Here is an 18,587-nt window from a genome sequence, read left to right on the forward strand (position 1 = left end):
TATAGCCTTCCATCATTCTCCCAATGGATAACCACATTCTTTCCCTAGCCTTTCCACACCAAAGCTTCCCAAAGCAACTTCTCTTTATCTTTCACTTTACATTAGTCTATAGACATGGCATATACCTCCATCTCAAGCTCTCTCCCAATGACTAGTAGAGTGGTTTACAAAAATTAGGCTCTCAGAAAATATTTAATTGAAACAAATAGAGATTTAAAAGCTGTCATTAGATTTTCTTATCTAGAAGTACCTTCTCACATAAGATACTGATTGGGCCAAGAGGAAAACACCTGAGCCAGGAAAGCTAATGTGTTGCTTTTAGAATTCTAACAAAATATATAACTGACATACTATTATACTCCAGAATAGAAGGCTTCATTTCTTCATCTTCTTCATTTATGTCATGGGTTTCTTTCAGAGATCTAGTGATGCATTTAAATGCATAAAATAATACATACAGAACTAAGGAGACTAATGGTAAGAGTCATTGTTATAAAAATATTTTTAAAAATCAATTTCAGAAACTCCCTATGAAACACCTCTAAAGTGGCTATTTTGGTAGATAATTATGAAACTATCCATAACACTGGACATAGTAGAGTATGTACTTTACTATCATGGTCTTCCAGAACCCAAGATTATCTCCATGTTACAATGAAGACTTACTATCTAAATAAGCCTTACATCAAAGTCTTTGCCGAAAAAAAGGTACCCAACAGATGTTTATTAGACTGAACTGGAATTGAGACAGTCACACCATTTTGAAGAGGCATAATTCTGCCAGGCTGCACATCTGTCAAGAAAGAATTCTAAGAGACTTCCATATGTTCATCCCAGTGGTAGTAAGTTTAAAAACTAAAGTCAAATATGATACCTTGGAAGGAGTACAGAATTCACTACCTGTTTGACTTAAAGCAAGTTACTTTCCTCCATAGGTCTTTTTTCCTTCTTTGTCAAATGAGGGGATTGGACTACATGATCTCTCAAATATTGATCTAGGATCCACTAAGTGAGGTCATAATGAACAGGTCTGGCAAAAAGAAGGCTCTAGGCATGAAATGATTAATCGCAGCCTCAAATGATGTAGTGTTTGGATACCCACAATTTTTGTTTGGGGAGAGAGGTTAAGTGAAATGGGCATGTTATTTCAAAAATATAGGAGCTCCCTAATTAGGAAACTCACTCTACCGAAGCAAACTTACAGCTAGTTTCCAGCTTAGAGCAGAGGTTCTCAGCTTTGGATCCATTAATTAAATTAATGTTGAAAATATGTTGATAACTGTATTTTGATAGAATTGGTCTTTTTTGTAATGCTGTTCAGTAGTTTCAGTTGTGTCTGACTCTGTGACATATCTGGGATTTTCTTGGTGAAGATACTGGAATGGTTTACCTTTTCTTTTTCTAGCACATTTTACAGGTGAGGAAACTGCTGAGAATGATCAAGTGAAATCTAGAGTCACACAATTAATAAGTGTCTGAAGCTGGATTTGAATTCATGAAGATGAATCTCCCTTATCCCAGGCCCAGCTCTCTAACCACTGTTCCACTTAGCTGCCCTTTTCTTTTATAATACTATGTATTTTGTTTTAAGCATTTCAAATTATTATTCTGAGAAAGTTTTCTGAGCTATTATGTTAGAAAGCTTTTGGAACACTACCAAAGTTGACCAGGACACAAAAAAAGGGTTTAAGAACTACTGCTGCAGAGTGGGTCCTGAGCACTGAGAGATTGTGACTTGTCCAGGGGCACCCCAGAATGTGTCAGGAGTGGAACTTGCACAAAGGTCTTTCTGACCTGGATGCCATTTCTCTACCCACTATCCAACACTATCTCTTTGGATACCAGCCTGGTAGCTAACAATCACCCAAAGGGTAGTTGTTTTTAAGCCAAGGCTTTGTGCCAATCTAGAGTCCATGAGGGCAAAGCATTAGTAGTGATTGGGTACAACAAATAGGGATCACAGCTGCTATCAAATGACAGCCTTTACATGTGTGCAGAATGGAAAAGCGAACAGGACATTCATCAATCAGTATCTTCAACCCCACCTGCACACATAGACAGCAACAGCCATCCAAAGAATCCATTTCCTACTCTGAAGGACAGTGACATAGACTCATAGCTAAAGAAAGAGAGGCTGACTAGAGGACATACATTCTTTTTTAACTGTGCCCCCCAATTTTTTTTTTTTTAGGAAAACATTGCCCTTCCCCCAGAAATGGACTACAATGCCATTGAAACCAATGTGATTTTATAATCATCAGAATAATTGTTCTCATGCCCATAACCTCGGAATTATCCCAGGCCTCTCAGCCAGCATAACATTGCTTTTAAAATTTTTCAGTTTCCCTTGCCAGTATGTGTTGGCTTGCTTGGTTATACTGAGCAGCCAGGGCTGAAATAAACAATTCAAAAAGGTTTTGTATAAAGTATAGGTCAGACAGGGTGATCATAATCAATTCATTTATTCCTTTATTTATTCATTAAATATGTATTGAGTTCCTACTGTGTGCAAGGTACTGTAAAGGAATATAAAAATGTGAAATAAAACCCTCATACTAGACTGTAGACTTTAAGGGCAGGAACCATAAGGGAAGGACATAAATATATTTCAAGATGATGTAATCAGCACCAGAGATTTAGAACTGGGAGGGACCTTTATGGGTCATCTAATGCAACCTTATTTTATAGATGAGAAACCAAGGCCTAGAAAGGTCAAATGACTACCCAAGGAGTAAGGACAAGAACCCAGAGTCTTTGTTTAATAATCTGGCCTTCTTTCTACTGAACCATACACCTGTCATATCTTATTATTAAAATTTGAAAAGTCTGCAGTGAAAACCACTACCAAAGGAATCCGAGTTCTAAAGGAGTTTCAGAAAGAAAAGAACTAATTTCTAGTTGATTATAAGGGGGATATTAGTTAAAGTTTCATGGAAAGTTGGGCCTTGAAAGATGTCAGATTTCAGTAGGAGGAGGACATGCCAGAAAAAAAGAATGGCATAAGAAAAGGTTTAGAGGTAAGGGAAGAAAAGTAGGTTTGGAGAACAGTAAGCAAAGTTGGGTTTGACTGAGATAGAATATGTAAAAATGGTAGTAGGAGATGAGTGCAAATTGGTGGGATGAAGACAGATCATTGAAGAGTTTGAATGCAAGGTGAAGGAATTTTACACTATTCAATTATCTCTAGGGAGCTATTAAAAGTTTTTGGGCTGGGGAGTGTCTTAAATAGAACTATGAGAAGATGAAACTGGAAATTATGTGACGAACAGATTTAGAGAGGTGATATATTATAGGTGAGTGAGATACAAATAGAATTAGCAGGGCAAGGTAATGATTTTGTTCTTAGAAAAAAAGATGTTAGAAGTCAAAGAGAATACTAAGATTTAGACTAAGGTTGACAGAAGATGATGGTGTCATTAAACAGAAATAGCAAAATCCAGGAAAGGAGCAGATATGGGAATCGATGTAAAAATCTGGAGCTTAAGAACTGGATCTGAAGGGCATATGAAGTATCTAGGGACAAATTAACAGTAGGCAGTTGGAAATGTGGTGTTGGGATTTGGGGAAAAGATAGGAACTAGAGTTAAGATCTGGAAATTATACTCATAGAGGTGATGGTTGAAAACATGGGAAGGTGTAGGAGAGAACATCCTAAAATGAGGACAGAGAATAAAACCTTTGGGAACACTGATATTTGGGGGAGAAGGAAAATAAAGACCACAAAGGAGACAGAAAGAATGGTTAGAGATGCAAGAGGAGAACCAGCTTAATATGCTGTCATAGAAGTTAGGATAATAAGAAAGAATTTGAAGGAAATAATGGTTTACAGAAGTAAATATTACAGAGAGATTAAGAAAGATGAGCACTGAAATATAGCCACTGGCTTTTACCTCATATAATAAACTGAGGTCATTAATATAATTTGGAAGAGAAACATTATAGACAAGTGATAAGAACTCTAAATCTTATGTACTAGAAAACAATAGAAAGGAAATGGTGCAAAAAATGAATACAAGTATTTTCAGAAGTTTTGGTAATGAAAGAAATTGGGTAGTATTCAATGGGTTAGCAAGACTGAGAGTTGGTTTTGTGTTTAGTTTTGCTTATTTGTTTTTAAGACAGTGAAGGCCTGAGGTTGACCAAAGTCAGAGAGAAAGAACATGCACATGGGTAAGAATTAAAGCAACAGAATGAGAAGGTTATTCATGGATCAGGATTAAGAAGCAGGGGAGTATGAAGACAAGAGCATGAGTGAAAATATTAAATATGCAAAGGAGGAAGGATACTTCCTACGAAGAAAGAAAAAAGAGAAAGGACAAGATATAGGGAAATACTTAAAGTAGGAGAAAAATTAGAGAATTTGTTCTGGATGAGTATGTACCCAGTTGGAGGCAAAGTGATCCAAGAATAAGAGTTGTCAGGAGTATGTCAGAAAGTAAATAATAGAATCCAAATTCTTAGAAGGCAGAATTGTTTCAGGTTTGTCTTTATAACCAAAACATCTTTTGTGATACATTTGTATATACTAGTAGTTAACAAGATCATAGGAATATAAACCAATTCTCTCATTTATCAGATGAGGAATCTGAGACATATTAGTTAAATGACTTGGCTGAGGTCGAGCTAAGGAATGCCTAAAACAGAATTTTTAACTCGTGATTTCAAATCCAGAACATCATCCACTATACCACAATATGTCTCACTCAAGGTTTATTGAATTGAATTGTTGAATAACTAGAGGAATATGACAAAGAAATCAATAAGAAGTAAATTAAAAAAAAAAACCACAATGGGGTCTGGGATCAGATGACATCAATTTGTAGGGTCCCTAGTTAGGTTCTTTTCATTAGTTTCTCCAAACTCCAATAGCAGAAATGGAAAAAGTCAGTGAAATATATATAACTAGAGATTATTATCAGGGATTTTCTGGATTCATCTTGAATTTGTCTCAAGACTGTTGAATTTTCAGTATGAACATTTACATCTCAAAAATGGGCAAATACAAATTAGATTTGATATGAATGTAATTGAATATTATTGTGTCATAGGAAATGGCAAAAGAACAGAAAATATTGGGAAGATTTATGTGAACTAATGCAGAATGAAATGAGGAAAAAAAAACAGGAGAACCATTTATTAAGAACAACAACATTAGAAAGACAACTTGGAAGAATTAAGACTTCAGTCTTGAAGGAATTCCAGAGGACAGAAAAAGAAGCATGTTACTTTCTCAACAAAGAGATGATAGAATCAAGATGCAGAATGAAACATACAATTGTGAACTTGGTCAATAAGGAAATTTACTCTGTTTAACTACACCTGTTACAAAGTTATGGTTTTTCCTTTTCTTTTTTTCCAATTGGGACAAAATAAAAAAAATTTAATTGAAAAAAAATTTAAGTTTAACAAAATAAATAAATAAATGTTTCTTCATCCTGGTTTAGCATTCTCATATAAAGTTCCTGAAGGAAAACTTCATAATCAGATCACTAATTCTATGGGATGGATGCAGTAAAAGCAAAGAGATCAAACTGTTGCTAATATAATTAATGAAGAAAAACAGAAAAGCAGAATGGTGTCATGGAGAAAGTGTTAGATTTGGATTCAGAAGTCCTAAGTGCTAATCCTGATTTTGACTTAGAATATCTAATGTCTCTGACTTTTAGTTTTTTTCATCTTTAAAATGGCCTCCAGGAAACCTTTTCACTCCAAATATGAGCCCTTAAAAGTTTCCTGCTAATGCTGGTTGATGAAAAATGCCCCCAGAAGTGTGGTGGAGAAAGGACTTCTCCCCTGGCAGTGGGATTATTGGAAGTTATGTCTAAATATACTCTAGCTTTGACTGAGCTACCTTCCGGTAGCCACACACTGTACCCAATTGTTTTCCTGGCAGGCTTTGCCACTAGCAGAAGCAGCTAGAGCAATGTTCCTTACTCGCTTACTCCTGAGTTTCTTCTTCAAAGTCTTCTAGGTGAGACAATAAGTGAAACAGTTAAGGATGTGTATGTCATGGATATGTCCTATATAAAACTAACAAAACTATAAAGCTAGAAGGGATCTCACCCAGGGCTATGAAGTTTATTTAAAGGCCCACAAAACAAAGTTTTTGTTTTTACTATAGTCCAGCCCTCCAACAGTCTGAGGGACAGTGAACTGGCCCCCTATTTAAAAAGTTTGAGGACCCCTGTCATAGGGCATCTAATTCCAACCCCCTATTTTATCCAATTCCATCCAAGCAGTGGACACTGAATGACTTCACAAAGTCAGTTGATTGTCAGCTTCACCACCCAGTGCCTTCAGCCATCAGCAGCCAGTCTCTGCCTTCCTTTCCCGGGGAACCCCTCCCTCTTCCACCTCCTCTGGATGACTGGAGAAACCCTACCTTGGCTTTGGCCATGTGCTCTACACTGGTCAGCAGGCCATCCACCTCTAGCTTCAGCTCACTCTTCTCTTTCTCCAAGATCTGTTTGACCATGTGTAGGTTGTCCACCTGCCCTTTCAGCTCCTCTAGGGTCTCCTCATGTTTCCTTCTGATGGTGGCAGCTGTTGTATCAAAGCGAAAGGTGGCCTTATCTAGGTCTCTTCGCAGTCTTATGAACTTGGCCTCCCTCTTCTTATTGTTCTCCAACTGTACCAGACTGGTACCCCTGGCTTCTTCCAGCTGTTCAGTCATCTCTTCCAGCTCACGAGCCAGCTCGCTCCTCTGCCTTTCCACCTTGGCTGGGGTTGTTTTTTTGGCTTCCAGTTCTTCTTCCAATTCTACTGATCGAGCCTGTACAACAATAACCATTTTTCTTTTACTGTGAAACCTCTACCACGTTTTAGACTCAGAGAACATTATGGTGGCATTATTTACTGGTTCTCATCATTGTAAAAGGTCATTTGGCTCTTTTGGTTCTCAATTTACAGCTAAAAAAGTGTTTCCAAGAGAGGTTAAGTGACTTGCCTCAAATCAATAAAGAGCCAGAATTAGAACTCACAGTTCCTGAGCTTTTAGCCTTATGTGACATGCAGTCTCCTTTAATTATATGCAGTTATTTAAAAAAAAAAAAGGAAACCCTTTTCTTAGTCTTTGGAAATAAATTTGAAGATAGACCCATGATATGTTAGGGTTTTAAAAATGCCAAAAAAAAAAAAAACCCCAATAGTAAGTGATCATAGATGGTTCCCTAGACAGTAATATCTCATTAACCTGAAGATTGTTTATTTGACAATGTCAGCTGTAGAGAGCTTTGTTAAAAGCTCATCTGTCTGGATGGAACAGAACAATTTGCCTAAAACTAATTCACCTAAAGTCAGTTCCTCTTTAACAGAGTCAAAAACTACAAAGTAAGCAAAAACATCAGCCAAAATAGATGTCACAAAGGTCATGTCCTTTATTCAGCAGGACCTTTTCAGTACCTCGGCCAGAGCCTATAGGTTCATTTTAGACACAGCTCTTTCAAGTTTAATTACCTGACTTCTAAGCTCAGAGAAGATTTGAGGCAACAAATTAGAAAATGGGGGAGGAGAGAGAAATAGGGGATTGGAGAGGTAGGCACATTGACAGCAGCAAGAAGTGACAGCTGACAGTGAGGGAGGAGACAGAACAATTATAGAAAGTAGAACTCAAAATGCCTAGAATCTGGATTCATTTAAGGCCCAAATCCCTCATTAACCCTTGAGAACTTTACTGTATTACAGAAGAATAAAATTACTGAAGTTCACCATGATGACTCTGAGTCACAAAAAAAGGTGTTAGGCAAATTAGTTTTAAGTGAATTGTCTTCCTCTCTGATGGATGAGCTTTTAACTGTCATTCTATTTGAGGTATGACTAAAATTAATGATTGTTTGGGGGAAGCTAGGTGGTACAGTGCATAGCGCACTGGACCTAGAGCAAGGAAGACTTATATTCTTGAGTGTGAATCCAATCCCTGACACTTACTAGCTGTGACCTTGGGAAAATCACTTAACCCTGCTTGCCTCCATTTCCTCATCTGTAAAATCAACTAGAGAAGAAAATAGCAAACCATTTCTGTATTTTTGCCAAGAAAACTCCAAATAAGGTCATGAGTCAGACATAACTGAAAAATGACTTGGTGACAAAATTAATGATTTATAAATTAATGACTATAAATTAATAAGACTTGCATAGTTAACATATATGACCAAATTGGTATTTTCCCCTTAAAAATAGACATCCTGAGAAGCTATACTCTATTCTAATGATGCTATTATTTCTGATATATTTTGGAGCTCCTTTTCTGAATATCCTCAATAGTGGTAAATAGTTATTCTTTCAGGATGAATTTAATTTCTGAAAGAAGATGAAAGTTATTGAGAGAAAATGATGGTGATTATTGGATGGATGATCAAATTGGGTAATTCTATTTTTGATCCAAAATAAGGAGGTTTTAAAAAGGAGTCTGGATGGTTTGTTATTGCTCCTTTTTTGAGTCTTTTTATCTTTTAAAGTCAGTCTCATTACTTTATAGCTACACACATACACCAATCAACAGGTATTTATTAGGTACTTATAAATAGGTAATTGCCATGCATAGGGAATAGAGGTTTCATCCTTGGAGTTGGAAAGATCTGCTTTCAAGTCCTGACTATAATTCATGATAACTACCTAACCTTAGCCTAGTAATTTAAACTTTATGTGTTCCATACAACTTTCTAAGATTATAAGTAGTAGATGATTTGCTGTTCTGCATTGCTGGAAGGGTTTTCCACACTGGAAATTGCTTATATTGCTATAACACTATTGCAACAATACTTAGTATTTACAGAGCACTCAGATTATGTCATTGGATCCTCACTAAAAACCTCGTGGCATAGGTGCCCTTATTATCCCCACTTTCATGTGAGGTTAAATAAATTGCCAAGGGCTACATAGCTAAGAATTCTCTGAAGCAGCATTTGAGTTTAGGTCTTCCTAATGCCATTCTACCCATGGTGCCAATTAAATTCAATTACAGGTTCAAAACAAAATAAAAATTCACTGATTAATACAGTGTGTTTTGAAGTTCGTAGCAGAAGAAACTGCTAACCTCTAATGTCAAGGATTTTTTTTGTTACAAACAACACAATTATGGAAAAGGATTGCTTGATAGATACTGTAGAATCATCCATCATTGCGTGGTTCAGATCATAAACACAACATTCAGTTCCTTGAAGTTACCTGAAGCTTCCTCATCATCTTCTGGAACTGGCTGAAAAGGTTGCTTTCATCTGTGGAATCTGAATTCAGGAGGCCGATTCCCAATTCTTTCCTGGTTGTTGTTTTTTTAAGGAGAAAAGCCGAGAAAAAAAAACAAAATATGGTTTCTCTACACCTTGAATTGAACCTCTGGTCAGAGGGAAAAAAAAATTTTTTTTAAATAAAAGCATGATAATCTAGAAACAGCAATTTCTAAGGCAAGTATTAGAACCCTGAATTGGAGTGCCCAAGAACTTCTGTTTCTATCATCACTGTGTTTAGGAAGGAGACAGGTCTTCAAAAGAATGCAATAGACAGAAATAATGCAAGTATGTTTAATCAGTGGCCTATTTTCAGCATATTCATTCCCTGCCTCCTACTAAATCCTCAACTTTATTATTGATTTTACAATAATATTACAAAATTATTTTTAAAATTATACTATTAGTAAAGACTATATTAGGTGTAAAGATTGATATCTAGTATACTTTCCACAAATACTAAGTTTTGTAACTGAATCAAATTCCCAGTTTGACTAGGTAATATAGGATATAGCAGTATATATCCTTATATAACAATAACTCAGAGTCAGTCTGTTGAACTCTGATTCGGTCTTTTTATGGTGCTAATCCAGTTTCATCCTAACCATAGCCTTATCTAATGTCCCTATTATCATCTAACTATATACCTAACCTAACCTTACTGTAGTTTAGGAATTTTTACCACCTTTTTGTGTGTGTATCGCAGACCCCTTTGGCAGTGTGATAAAGTCTGTGAACTCCTCTTCAGGATTATGTTTTTAAATGCATAAAATAAAAAGCATAGGAATACAAAGGAAATCAACTGCCCTGAAATAGTTATTAATTTAAAAAAAAGTTCACAAACTTTAATTAAGATTAAGAACTTCTGCTCCAAATCCTTGCTATCCCTTTATCTTGTACCTCATCAAGGTATTTTATTCCTTCCCAGACAAGATAGAGATAGGGACTGGATCTATAATTTCATCTGGTCATAGATAACTATCAGATAAGAAAATTCCCTTTACCAATATAGGTTGGTACCTTCTCTGCAACTTAAAGTTTTAGGAATTGCTTAGAGTCCTGAAAAATTGTGATTTGTCCAGAGTCATATAGCCAGTATGTGTCAAAGATAGGACTTAAAGCTGAGTCTTTTGTGTATCATCAGCTTCCTTTGCTCTGTTTTGTTATATCTAAATCCAATCCAGTACAAAACTTAGAGAAGTTCTCTGAAGTCACAAAATGTTTATTGTTGAATTGAGTAAAAAGAAAAAAAATAGAGGAAAAGCAGATCAAAGGCAGGAAAATAAGAAAAAAGACATTTGAAATTTTGTAAGGTAATGAGACTGATTTTTCATCTGCAATTTATGGGGTTTAGTTTCTTTATAGTTGCGGGTTATGTATTCCCTTCCACAACAATGCTGTTGCTGTGTTACCTTAGTGAACAAAACTACTTTCAAAAAATATCAACAGAGAGGGGAAGCTATTCTAAACTGAAGCCCATACAAACAATCAGAGTGAAAAGTAATGGGGAGAATAAAGCTTGCTCAAAATTCTAGGACTCATAAAATGGTTGTAGAAGAAATTCAAAAATACAAAAAATTGAAATATTCTTTGGACCAAGCAAGTCAGGATGGGAATATACAATTTCTATGAATTCAAACCAATTTGGTTAGATATTTGATTCCTGACACACTTTTACAGATATCTACTCTTCTATCTCTATCCCACCAAAAGCTTGGATTTCACTCCAATTTCCCCAGGTTGGAACATTGAGTCTTTGATTTATCTTGTACTCCATGCCCTTTCCAAGAAGCTTTCCACACTATAGCTCTTCAACCCATTTTAATGCTCTTTTTATTATTCTCCCTTTAGTAGAATGTAATTTCTTTGAGGGAAAGAATCTTCCTTACCTGCTTTTCATTTATACCCCCCAGAGCTTAACATTAGCATTAGGTAATACTAAGGACTTAATAAATGCTCTACCTATCTAGGTTCTAAAACATGCTTGCCTATACCTCATTTAAGCTATTCCTTGTTCTTGTTCCATACAATGGGATTCTTACAGCTGCACAAAGTGAACAGCCTATTGGCCATAGCCCTTTGTTAATCCCATCTTTAGTCTATCTCCCAAATATTCCCATGGGAATAGACCAGATGCCTTAATCCAACCACACACTCCTCTTTAATGCATTTATTCTTCTTTTTAGCTCTTTTACCAAAAGATAACATATGTATTCATTTTTTTAGATCTGTTATCTTTCCCTAGAGTCAATAAAAATTGAGGCATTGAAAGCACAAAAGTTAACAAAACAGATTAGTTGCTCCTCCCAGTATGCATGTGATTCCTAAATTATCTGGTCAACAGAAAGGTACCTTACTCTTCTAATTTTTCATCCAGCTGATGCCTGTCAATTTCCAGAGACATGATGCTTTCCCGGCTCAGATCTAAATCCCTCTCCAGTTTCTCCTTTTTCCATTCCAGGTCCATCTTTATTTTCTCTTCCTGCTCATAGAAGCCCTCAAGCTGATAAAAGAAAAATTTGGGTTTTTTAACTAAATGATTAATGACATTGAGAGTCTCTTGCAGAAAGTTAGTATATGTAGTGCACTTAAAATCCAGAGAAGAGGAAAAAACAAAAACCATGTATTGTAAATAATATCAATCTATACATTCTATTCTATAATATATGCATATATTTATTATGTTACATATATATTATAATAATTATATTAAAGAATCTATTATATGGTAATGAATGTTTGTTCTCAAAGGGAAGCCTTGGTAGCATTAATAAGGAACTTTTTCATTATTTCATTTAAAGTCAACAAGCATTTATGATATTTAACCTACTATGTGATAGTTACTATGTGAGCTCCTGGAGCAGAGTATATTTAACTTTTTAAAAGATTTGAAATTTTTTGAATTTCAATTTGAAATTCAATTTGAATTTTCCTTTCCAATTATGTCACATATATATATATATATGACATTGAAAGTTGTGACCATGGCTATATCTTTGCTTATTAACACAATGTCATAGATGATATACTAGATGAAGTCAAACCTTCTCCCCCCAAAAAAATATTGTTAATTGATACTGAAGTCTTTCAAAAGTCCCAACTCACAGATGACATTGTAGCAGTTGTATTTATCTCTGGAACACCGCAAAGTCTTCTCCATGAAATCTATAATGATATAAAACAGTTTTGGAACCATCCACAATAAAAAAAAAGTGGATAAAAATATGTTTTGTCCAGATGATATTTAGTTGGCTGGGCAGCCAATCAAATTAGTCTCTCATTATGTATATCCCTAACAAGCTAGATAATGGGCTGATTCAGAATGGAAGAAGATTATACTTAAAACTGAGCGATGCTATAGATGATCCCAAACTGCTCACTATACTACTTTAAGACTCATCATTAACATCAATGTTTTTCTGGTGGTGCACATGGCTTTGAGTCATGGAATACTATGATAATATTCTGCAAATTCCACAGGGCAGTGAAAAATGAATGGTTGATATAAGCAGACTTTCTTTGGTACATTTCTAACAATAATTCATAAACAAAAATTGATATAAGAAATGTATATAAAAACTAAAGTAAAAAATGAGAGAAAAGAAATGGACAGCCCACTTATTTTTCAAAAAGTTACTTTAAAAAGATACTTTTAAAAATAAGAGAACTATCTCTAGAATATTCAGTAGTTCGTCTTTGGAAGATTTATGAGAAAATATTGACAAGAATCATATAGGATGGGGTGTGAAAAAATTATAATTTATATTAATGAAAATAGCATTTACACAAGTAAAATGTCAAATACATTAAAATCCCAATGTGCTGGAGAGCAAATCTTGGATTTGCATGTAATTCGTGCAATGTATCCAAACAATGTATGATTATATATACCTGTTTAGTTTATAACAAGGGTGTTAACCCTGTCTCCTAATACCAGCTAGTGAAGTAGAAATTGAAGATAGGACAAAAGTCAGGAACGAGGCCATATTAAAACTGAGAAATTTGATCAGTTTTCATAGAACTAGTATTATAATGGGGTATGTGAAGTTGGAATCCAGCAGTGATGCTAAAAATAGGAGTAAGAACAAAGTTCTGTTATTGCAATGCAAGACTCTCCAATATGCAGAGAAATGAAAATACTTCATGGAGAAAATTCCATGGAGTCAATCTCAATAAGTCCTGAAAAACATAAATATAACTCAACTCTCAACATGATCATCTTAAATGTTGCATATTGTCCTCTCTTTGGTATTGAAGTTATATAAATTGTCTCTCCATCTATATCAAAATTTCTTGGGACAGAAAAACATGTCTTTATTCTCCTCCCCACTGTGGAGACCCCAGCTTTACAGTAGTCATATTTATTATAGAATTCTGCATAGATTAAATATGTTAGTGAATTGAAATGCAATGAACTTAATGCCTTAAACTCTTATTTTATACTGCTGATTGGTACACATTGAAAGAACTGCCAACTAACTATGAAAATAATCAGTAAAAGACAAAATATGCTTCTAAGTTTTTTTGATTCTTTAAAAATAAAATATATGAATAATAGAAACATATCCAAAATGGGGGAATCACTTGCCTCATTGGCTTCCTGTTCTGCTTTGTAGTTTGTTTTGCTTGGAGTGCTGAGTATGTCTCCTTCGGCTTGTACTTCATCTAAGGCTTGCTGGTGGGCCTCCTTGGTGGCTCTTATGTCACTGTTAAATGTCTCAACATCATCATTTATTGTTTCTATTTTTATCAAATCCGTGACCTGTGGGCAAGGAGAAATAGTTCAAGCTCTCCTTCATTAGAGTCAACAGAATGTTTAAGAAGGCTATCTTATCCATCTTTTCATACTGGGCATCTGCATAGTAGCCAGTGTTACAAACAGGATCATGATGACCAGAAAAAGTTAACGCCTGATAGATATATGGAAATGGAGAGAAATTATCTGTTACCAATCTATATTCAAAGGATCAGAGATCTACGGCCAGAAAGCATCTTAGAAGTCATCTAGCTCAATGCTATCCTTATGGAGTTGAGGAAATGGAGGCCCAGAGAGGTTTAGTGATTTGTCCAACATCTCACAGGTGGCACAAGCTGGGATTTGAACCAAGGTTCTCTGAGTTCAAATCAGTGATCTTTCTTTAATATCACATTTATAAAGACAAATCGTTGGAAGACACATTTTCCTGCAGAATGGAACCCGTTAAAAATCATCAATCTGATACTATGGAGATTTAGAGAGCTGATAAAGTCTAGATCTGCATCTGACCTCAAGTGTTGTCATCATGTGTGCCTGAGAACAGTGTCTTCCCAAGTGCCAGCTCAATCTGCTTTCTATAGTTAACTCTGTGTTTTTTCACTGATATGTATTTAATAAGTATCTATTGATTTGAATTATCTGTCATGATCAAGGCTTGATATGGTTAATCAAATTTTCTGGTAATTAAAGAATTATTACACATGTTATACAGAAAAGACCAATTTTCATGAAGTGACAATATAGAAAATCATAGATAACACTAAAAAGCATATTGAATTTCCTTTGAAGTCTTTCTCTGATGATTCAGAAGAATCTTGCTAGTCTCAGGGATCTAGACTCCCAGCTCTAGAAGTTGGAAGAGATATGAATGGTGTTCTAGTTCAAATCCTTCATTTTTATATAAGAAATCTGATGCCCATAGAGAGAGAGAGAGAGTGGTTGCCTGAGATCATCCAAACAGAAAGCATCATTACACAAAATAGCATTCTTATGTAGTAGTGCAATGAATGGTGAGTTCTTGGGATAGAATGCCTAAAAACAGAATATATATGAGCCTAAAACTGGGAGCTATTCATGTGAAAGATAGCCAGAAAAGGAATAGCCATCATTTTTCAAAATCATCATTAAAGCTTTATATATTGAAAAAGTTTGAAAGATTTGGGAACTCTGATAAAGACAATGACCAAATGTAATTCCAGAGGAATTACATCTTCCAATGTACATTGTGTACATGTACACAAAAATGTACATGTTTCATGACGAAACATGCTACTCACCTCTAGGATAGAAAGATCCAATGCTTAGCATAATGTCTGCTATAATTAGCATATATATATATGCTAATATATATATATGCATTTAATATATATATGCATTTAATAAATGTTTGTTGATTGATTGATGGACTCAGAATATAGCTTGACTTTTTGTGACAAGGGAAATGAAGAAATTTGTTTTGCTTGACTATATACACGTATGTAACAGGCTTTGTTTTTTTTTTTTTTTTTTTTCTCAGTGAGGCAGAAGGAGAAGAGGGAAATGGGAAAGAGAATGAAAATAAAATAAATTTAAATTTTAAAAAGTTTTATATATGGGATATCTACCAATTCCAAATGTTTGATACACATCATTCTTGGCTATTCTCAACTACTACCAAGACAAGAGAATCAATTCTCTACCTAAAAATAAAGCATTTCATTCAAAGTCCAATAGCAAATCCATGGCAGAATTAAAATTGCTACTTACTCCAAATTAGCTATTTAGGTGACTGTGACTCTCTAAAACAAAACAAAACAAAACAAAAATGCTTTGAGTCTAAACAAATCCATTTTAACCTATCTTATTTTGTACACAAGGATATTGAAACAAATGGGGAGAAAAGTACTTGGAAGATTAACTGTGATTTCAACATAAGCTTGTGTTTGAGATCTAAATCTGATGGCTCAGCATATTGTGTTCTGTATCTTATACTAGTTTTTAACTTTCCTGTAACCTAAGAGAACCAGTTCTTGTGCTAATTAAAAAGAAGCTGGTGACAGAAACCAGATTTGAGAGAACTGTAGTACAGACATGTGGGCCACCAGGCCTCTCTCTTCAGAAGGAAAAAAAAGAAGGAAAGTACCTTCTGTTCTGAAGAGTGCTTTTCTTTCTCTGACTTCACCAGTGTTTCCAGGTCATCGATTTCTTTCTTCAGCCCAGGGCATTCATCTTCTAGTTCCCTCTTCCTGGCATTCAGTTCGGAATTTATCTCCTCTTCTTCCCTCACTGGCTCAGAGTGTGCTTTGACTTTGGCCTCCAGCTGGATCTTGGATATTATCAGAGTTATTCTGTTCTTCAACATCTGCCAGGGTCTCTTGCTCCTACCATGATGCAGAGAAAACTGTTGCCAACAGCTGGAAATAATTCATCAGCAAAGAAAGAATTTTGTTTAACATTTAGTAGAGAGATAATTACCTGGCCTCTATATAACATGCTGTCTATCTACCTTTCCTTAAACCACTGAAAACAACATAACAATCACCCTGAAGGGAGTGCCTTGTTTGTGTTTAGAGGTAAATTTAATCTTTCAGCCTCAATTAATAAGTTAAATTACCTTTTCTAGGGCACTGAATGGAATCCCAGTGACCAAAAAAAAAAAAAAAACAAATATGTTAAAAAATAAGGCATGTGTCTCTAAATCCACAGTTTCTAGAAATGTTCATGTTGGCACATAGTCTGAGTGAATGCTGTTGTTTCCAAAAGGAAAAAAAAGCACATTCCAGAACAGGATTACACTACAGAATGCAGACTATTTATGATGGAATCCATTCCATAATATCATCAATCAGAGCTGCAACTAGCAGAGAATACAAGGGGCTTTAGCCTAGGATCTGAATGTCTAGGGGTGAGTTTCTTTCCCAAGGCGGGCATCTCTTCCCCAGTGTGAATTTACTCCCCATATTTTGCCTCAAGGAACTCCAACACCTACTGGTTATGGCACAATTTGGGCTTGCCACTACCCTCACCCTCCTGGGGGACACTGTTTTCCTGCCTTATAACTGTCCTCAACACTTCCATTTTACTAACCTAAATATATATTTAGTAAACATAGCCAATCACTAGATGGTACTTCGTGGTGGACAGAGGAGCTAACCTTGAAGCCAGGAAGCCCTGGGTTCCGGGCTGTGACACATTCAAGCTGTGCTTTTTGCAGCTCTTATTTCTATATAAGCTAAACTGTCCATGGGAGGGGGAAAAAATCACAGATCCAGTACCAGTCCATTTTGCTAAACAGAATCACATCATGGACTACTTTCTCACAGCTTGGTCTCAAGATTCCCAGAGTTACTTGAGGTCAATAGCGACATTTCATTTGATTTCTAATAAATTTTTTTGCCTCAATGATTCCAGCAACAGCAAACTCCACAAGTTGTACCCATGCTGCATTAAAAAAAAGCATTTCCTTTTATCCGTTTCCAAATGTACCGCCTCTAACTCGCACTGAGTGGCCCATTGTTCTTCATGTTACGGGTCAGGATCAAAATGAAGGAGCTGATTGCCTTTCACTATAAAGCACCTTTCATAAGTCTGAATCCTTCAATCAAGTTCCCTCTAATTTGTCTCCATTAGAAGCTAAATGAAACCTCTTCTTTGTGAGCAAGCTCTTGATTGCAGCAGGTCTTGCTGCACCACAACTCCAAACATATCTCCATTTCCCTTTTCTAAGACCTCACTCGTCCTCTGCAACATATTGGCTCAGGAAGTGTATTATCTTCTCATTTGCTATGCTTAAGTTGTCTCTGCAGTAAGATCAGTAGCAGATAAAGGCAAAATCCTGTTTACTGGCCTCTGGGTCAACTCTTGGCAGGAGATGCTACTGGCTGCTCAGCAACTGGTTACAGAGTTGGGGGGGGGAAGGGTGAAGGACAAAGAGGAGAAAGGAAAAGGGGAGAAAAGTAAATCTCTGTCCTCAATCAGGACCTCAAAAAGGGAGTTAAATGAAAAATGTAAAGTCTGCTTTAGCAGGGAAGATCAGCCACAAGACAGAAGAGCCTCCAAAATTTGTTGAATAATGGAAGTATTTCATCTTCTTGCAGCCCCGGATGACAAGCAGAACAGACATTTTGTTCTATTCCATTCAGCATGTATCTTGGACCTGCCACCAGCTCTGAATGAAGAGGAGTATCCAATTGACTGTCATTGATCCATTCATTACACATGACAGCAGGGTTTGGGGACTGAGCTTTGGTGGGTGCCAGTTTAACAGCCTAAAGATTCTTTCCCCAGTGACTGTTATTCCCACCCAGACTCACTGTGTTAATTGGAAAGGGCCAACTCAGGATTTCCAATCTGTGTCAGAAGAAAGCTTATTGGTTTGAGCCCCGTTGGGCTGAGCTCTGTCCATTTTTGACACAGTGACTGACAAGTATAAATACCACCTATCTTCTAGGTAGCCACACTGACATGGATTTTTCTTTAGCTTCATCACAAACCCATCCTTTTATATAAAAGCTCCCATTCCAAAGTCCTAGCCTTCCCTTGGAGCTCTGCTTCCCAAACCTGCTCCATAGAACAGCTCTGATAGGCCACCCAAAACTGGATATGCTCCATTCCTGTGTAGGAAAAAG

The 18,587-nt window shown here is 36.0% G+C and overlaps 1 protein-coding gene across 4 annotated transcripts in view; it reads right to left on the reverse strand.

Moving 5' to 3' along the window:
- MYH15 (myosin heavy chain 15) overlaps positions 1–16,683 on the reverse strand; it is a 93,518-nt gene extending 76,835 nt beyond the window's left edge. For all 4 annotated transcript variants that reach the window (XR_007951877.1, XR_007951878.1, XR_007951879.1 and 1 more), the window contains exons 1-7: positions 16,574–16,683; positions 16,103–16,373; positions 13,813–13,986; positions 12,330–12,389; positions 11,582–11,727; positions 9,166–9,256; positions 6,383–6,772 (exon numbers count right to left, since the gene is read on the reverse strand). Coding sequence is in view for 1 of the 4 variants with exons in the window: in XM_051985248.1 (XP_051841208.1) it covers positions 6,383–6,772; positions 9,166–9,256; positions 11,582–11,727; positions 12,330–12,389; positions 13,813–13,986; positions 16,103–16,321 (1,080 nt within the window). In the remaining 3 variants the exon portion in view is untranslated. The remainder of the gene's footprint in view (positions 1–6,382; positions 6,773–9,165; positions 9,257–11,581; positions 11,728–12,329; positions 12,390–13,812; positions 13,987–16,102; positions 16,374–16,573) is intronic.
- Positions 16,684–18,587: the final 1,904 nt, after the last annotated feature.

The sequence above is a fragment of the Antechinus flavipes genome, chromosome 3 (genome assembly GCF_016432865.1).
Source record: "Antechinus flavipes isolate AdamAnt ecotype Samford, QLD, Australia chromosome 3, AdamAnt_v2, whole genome shotgun sequence".
NCBI lineage: Eukaryota > Metazoa > Chordata > Mammalia > Dasyuromorphia > Dasyuridae > Antechinus > Antechinus flavipes.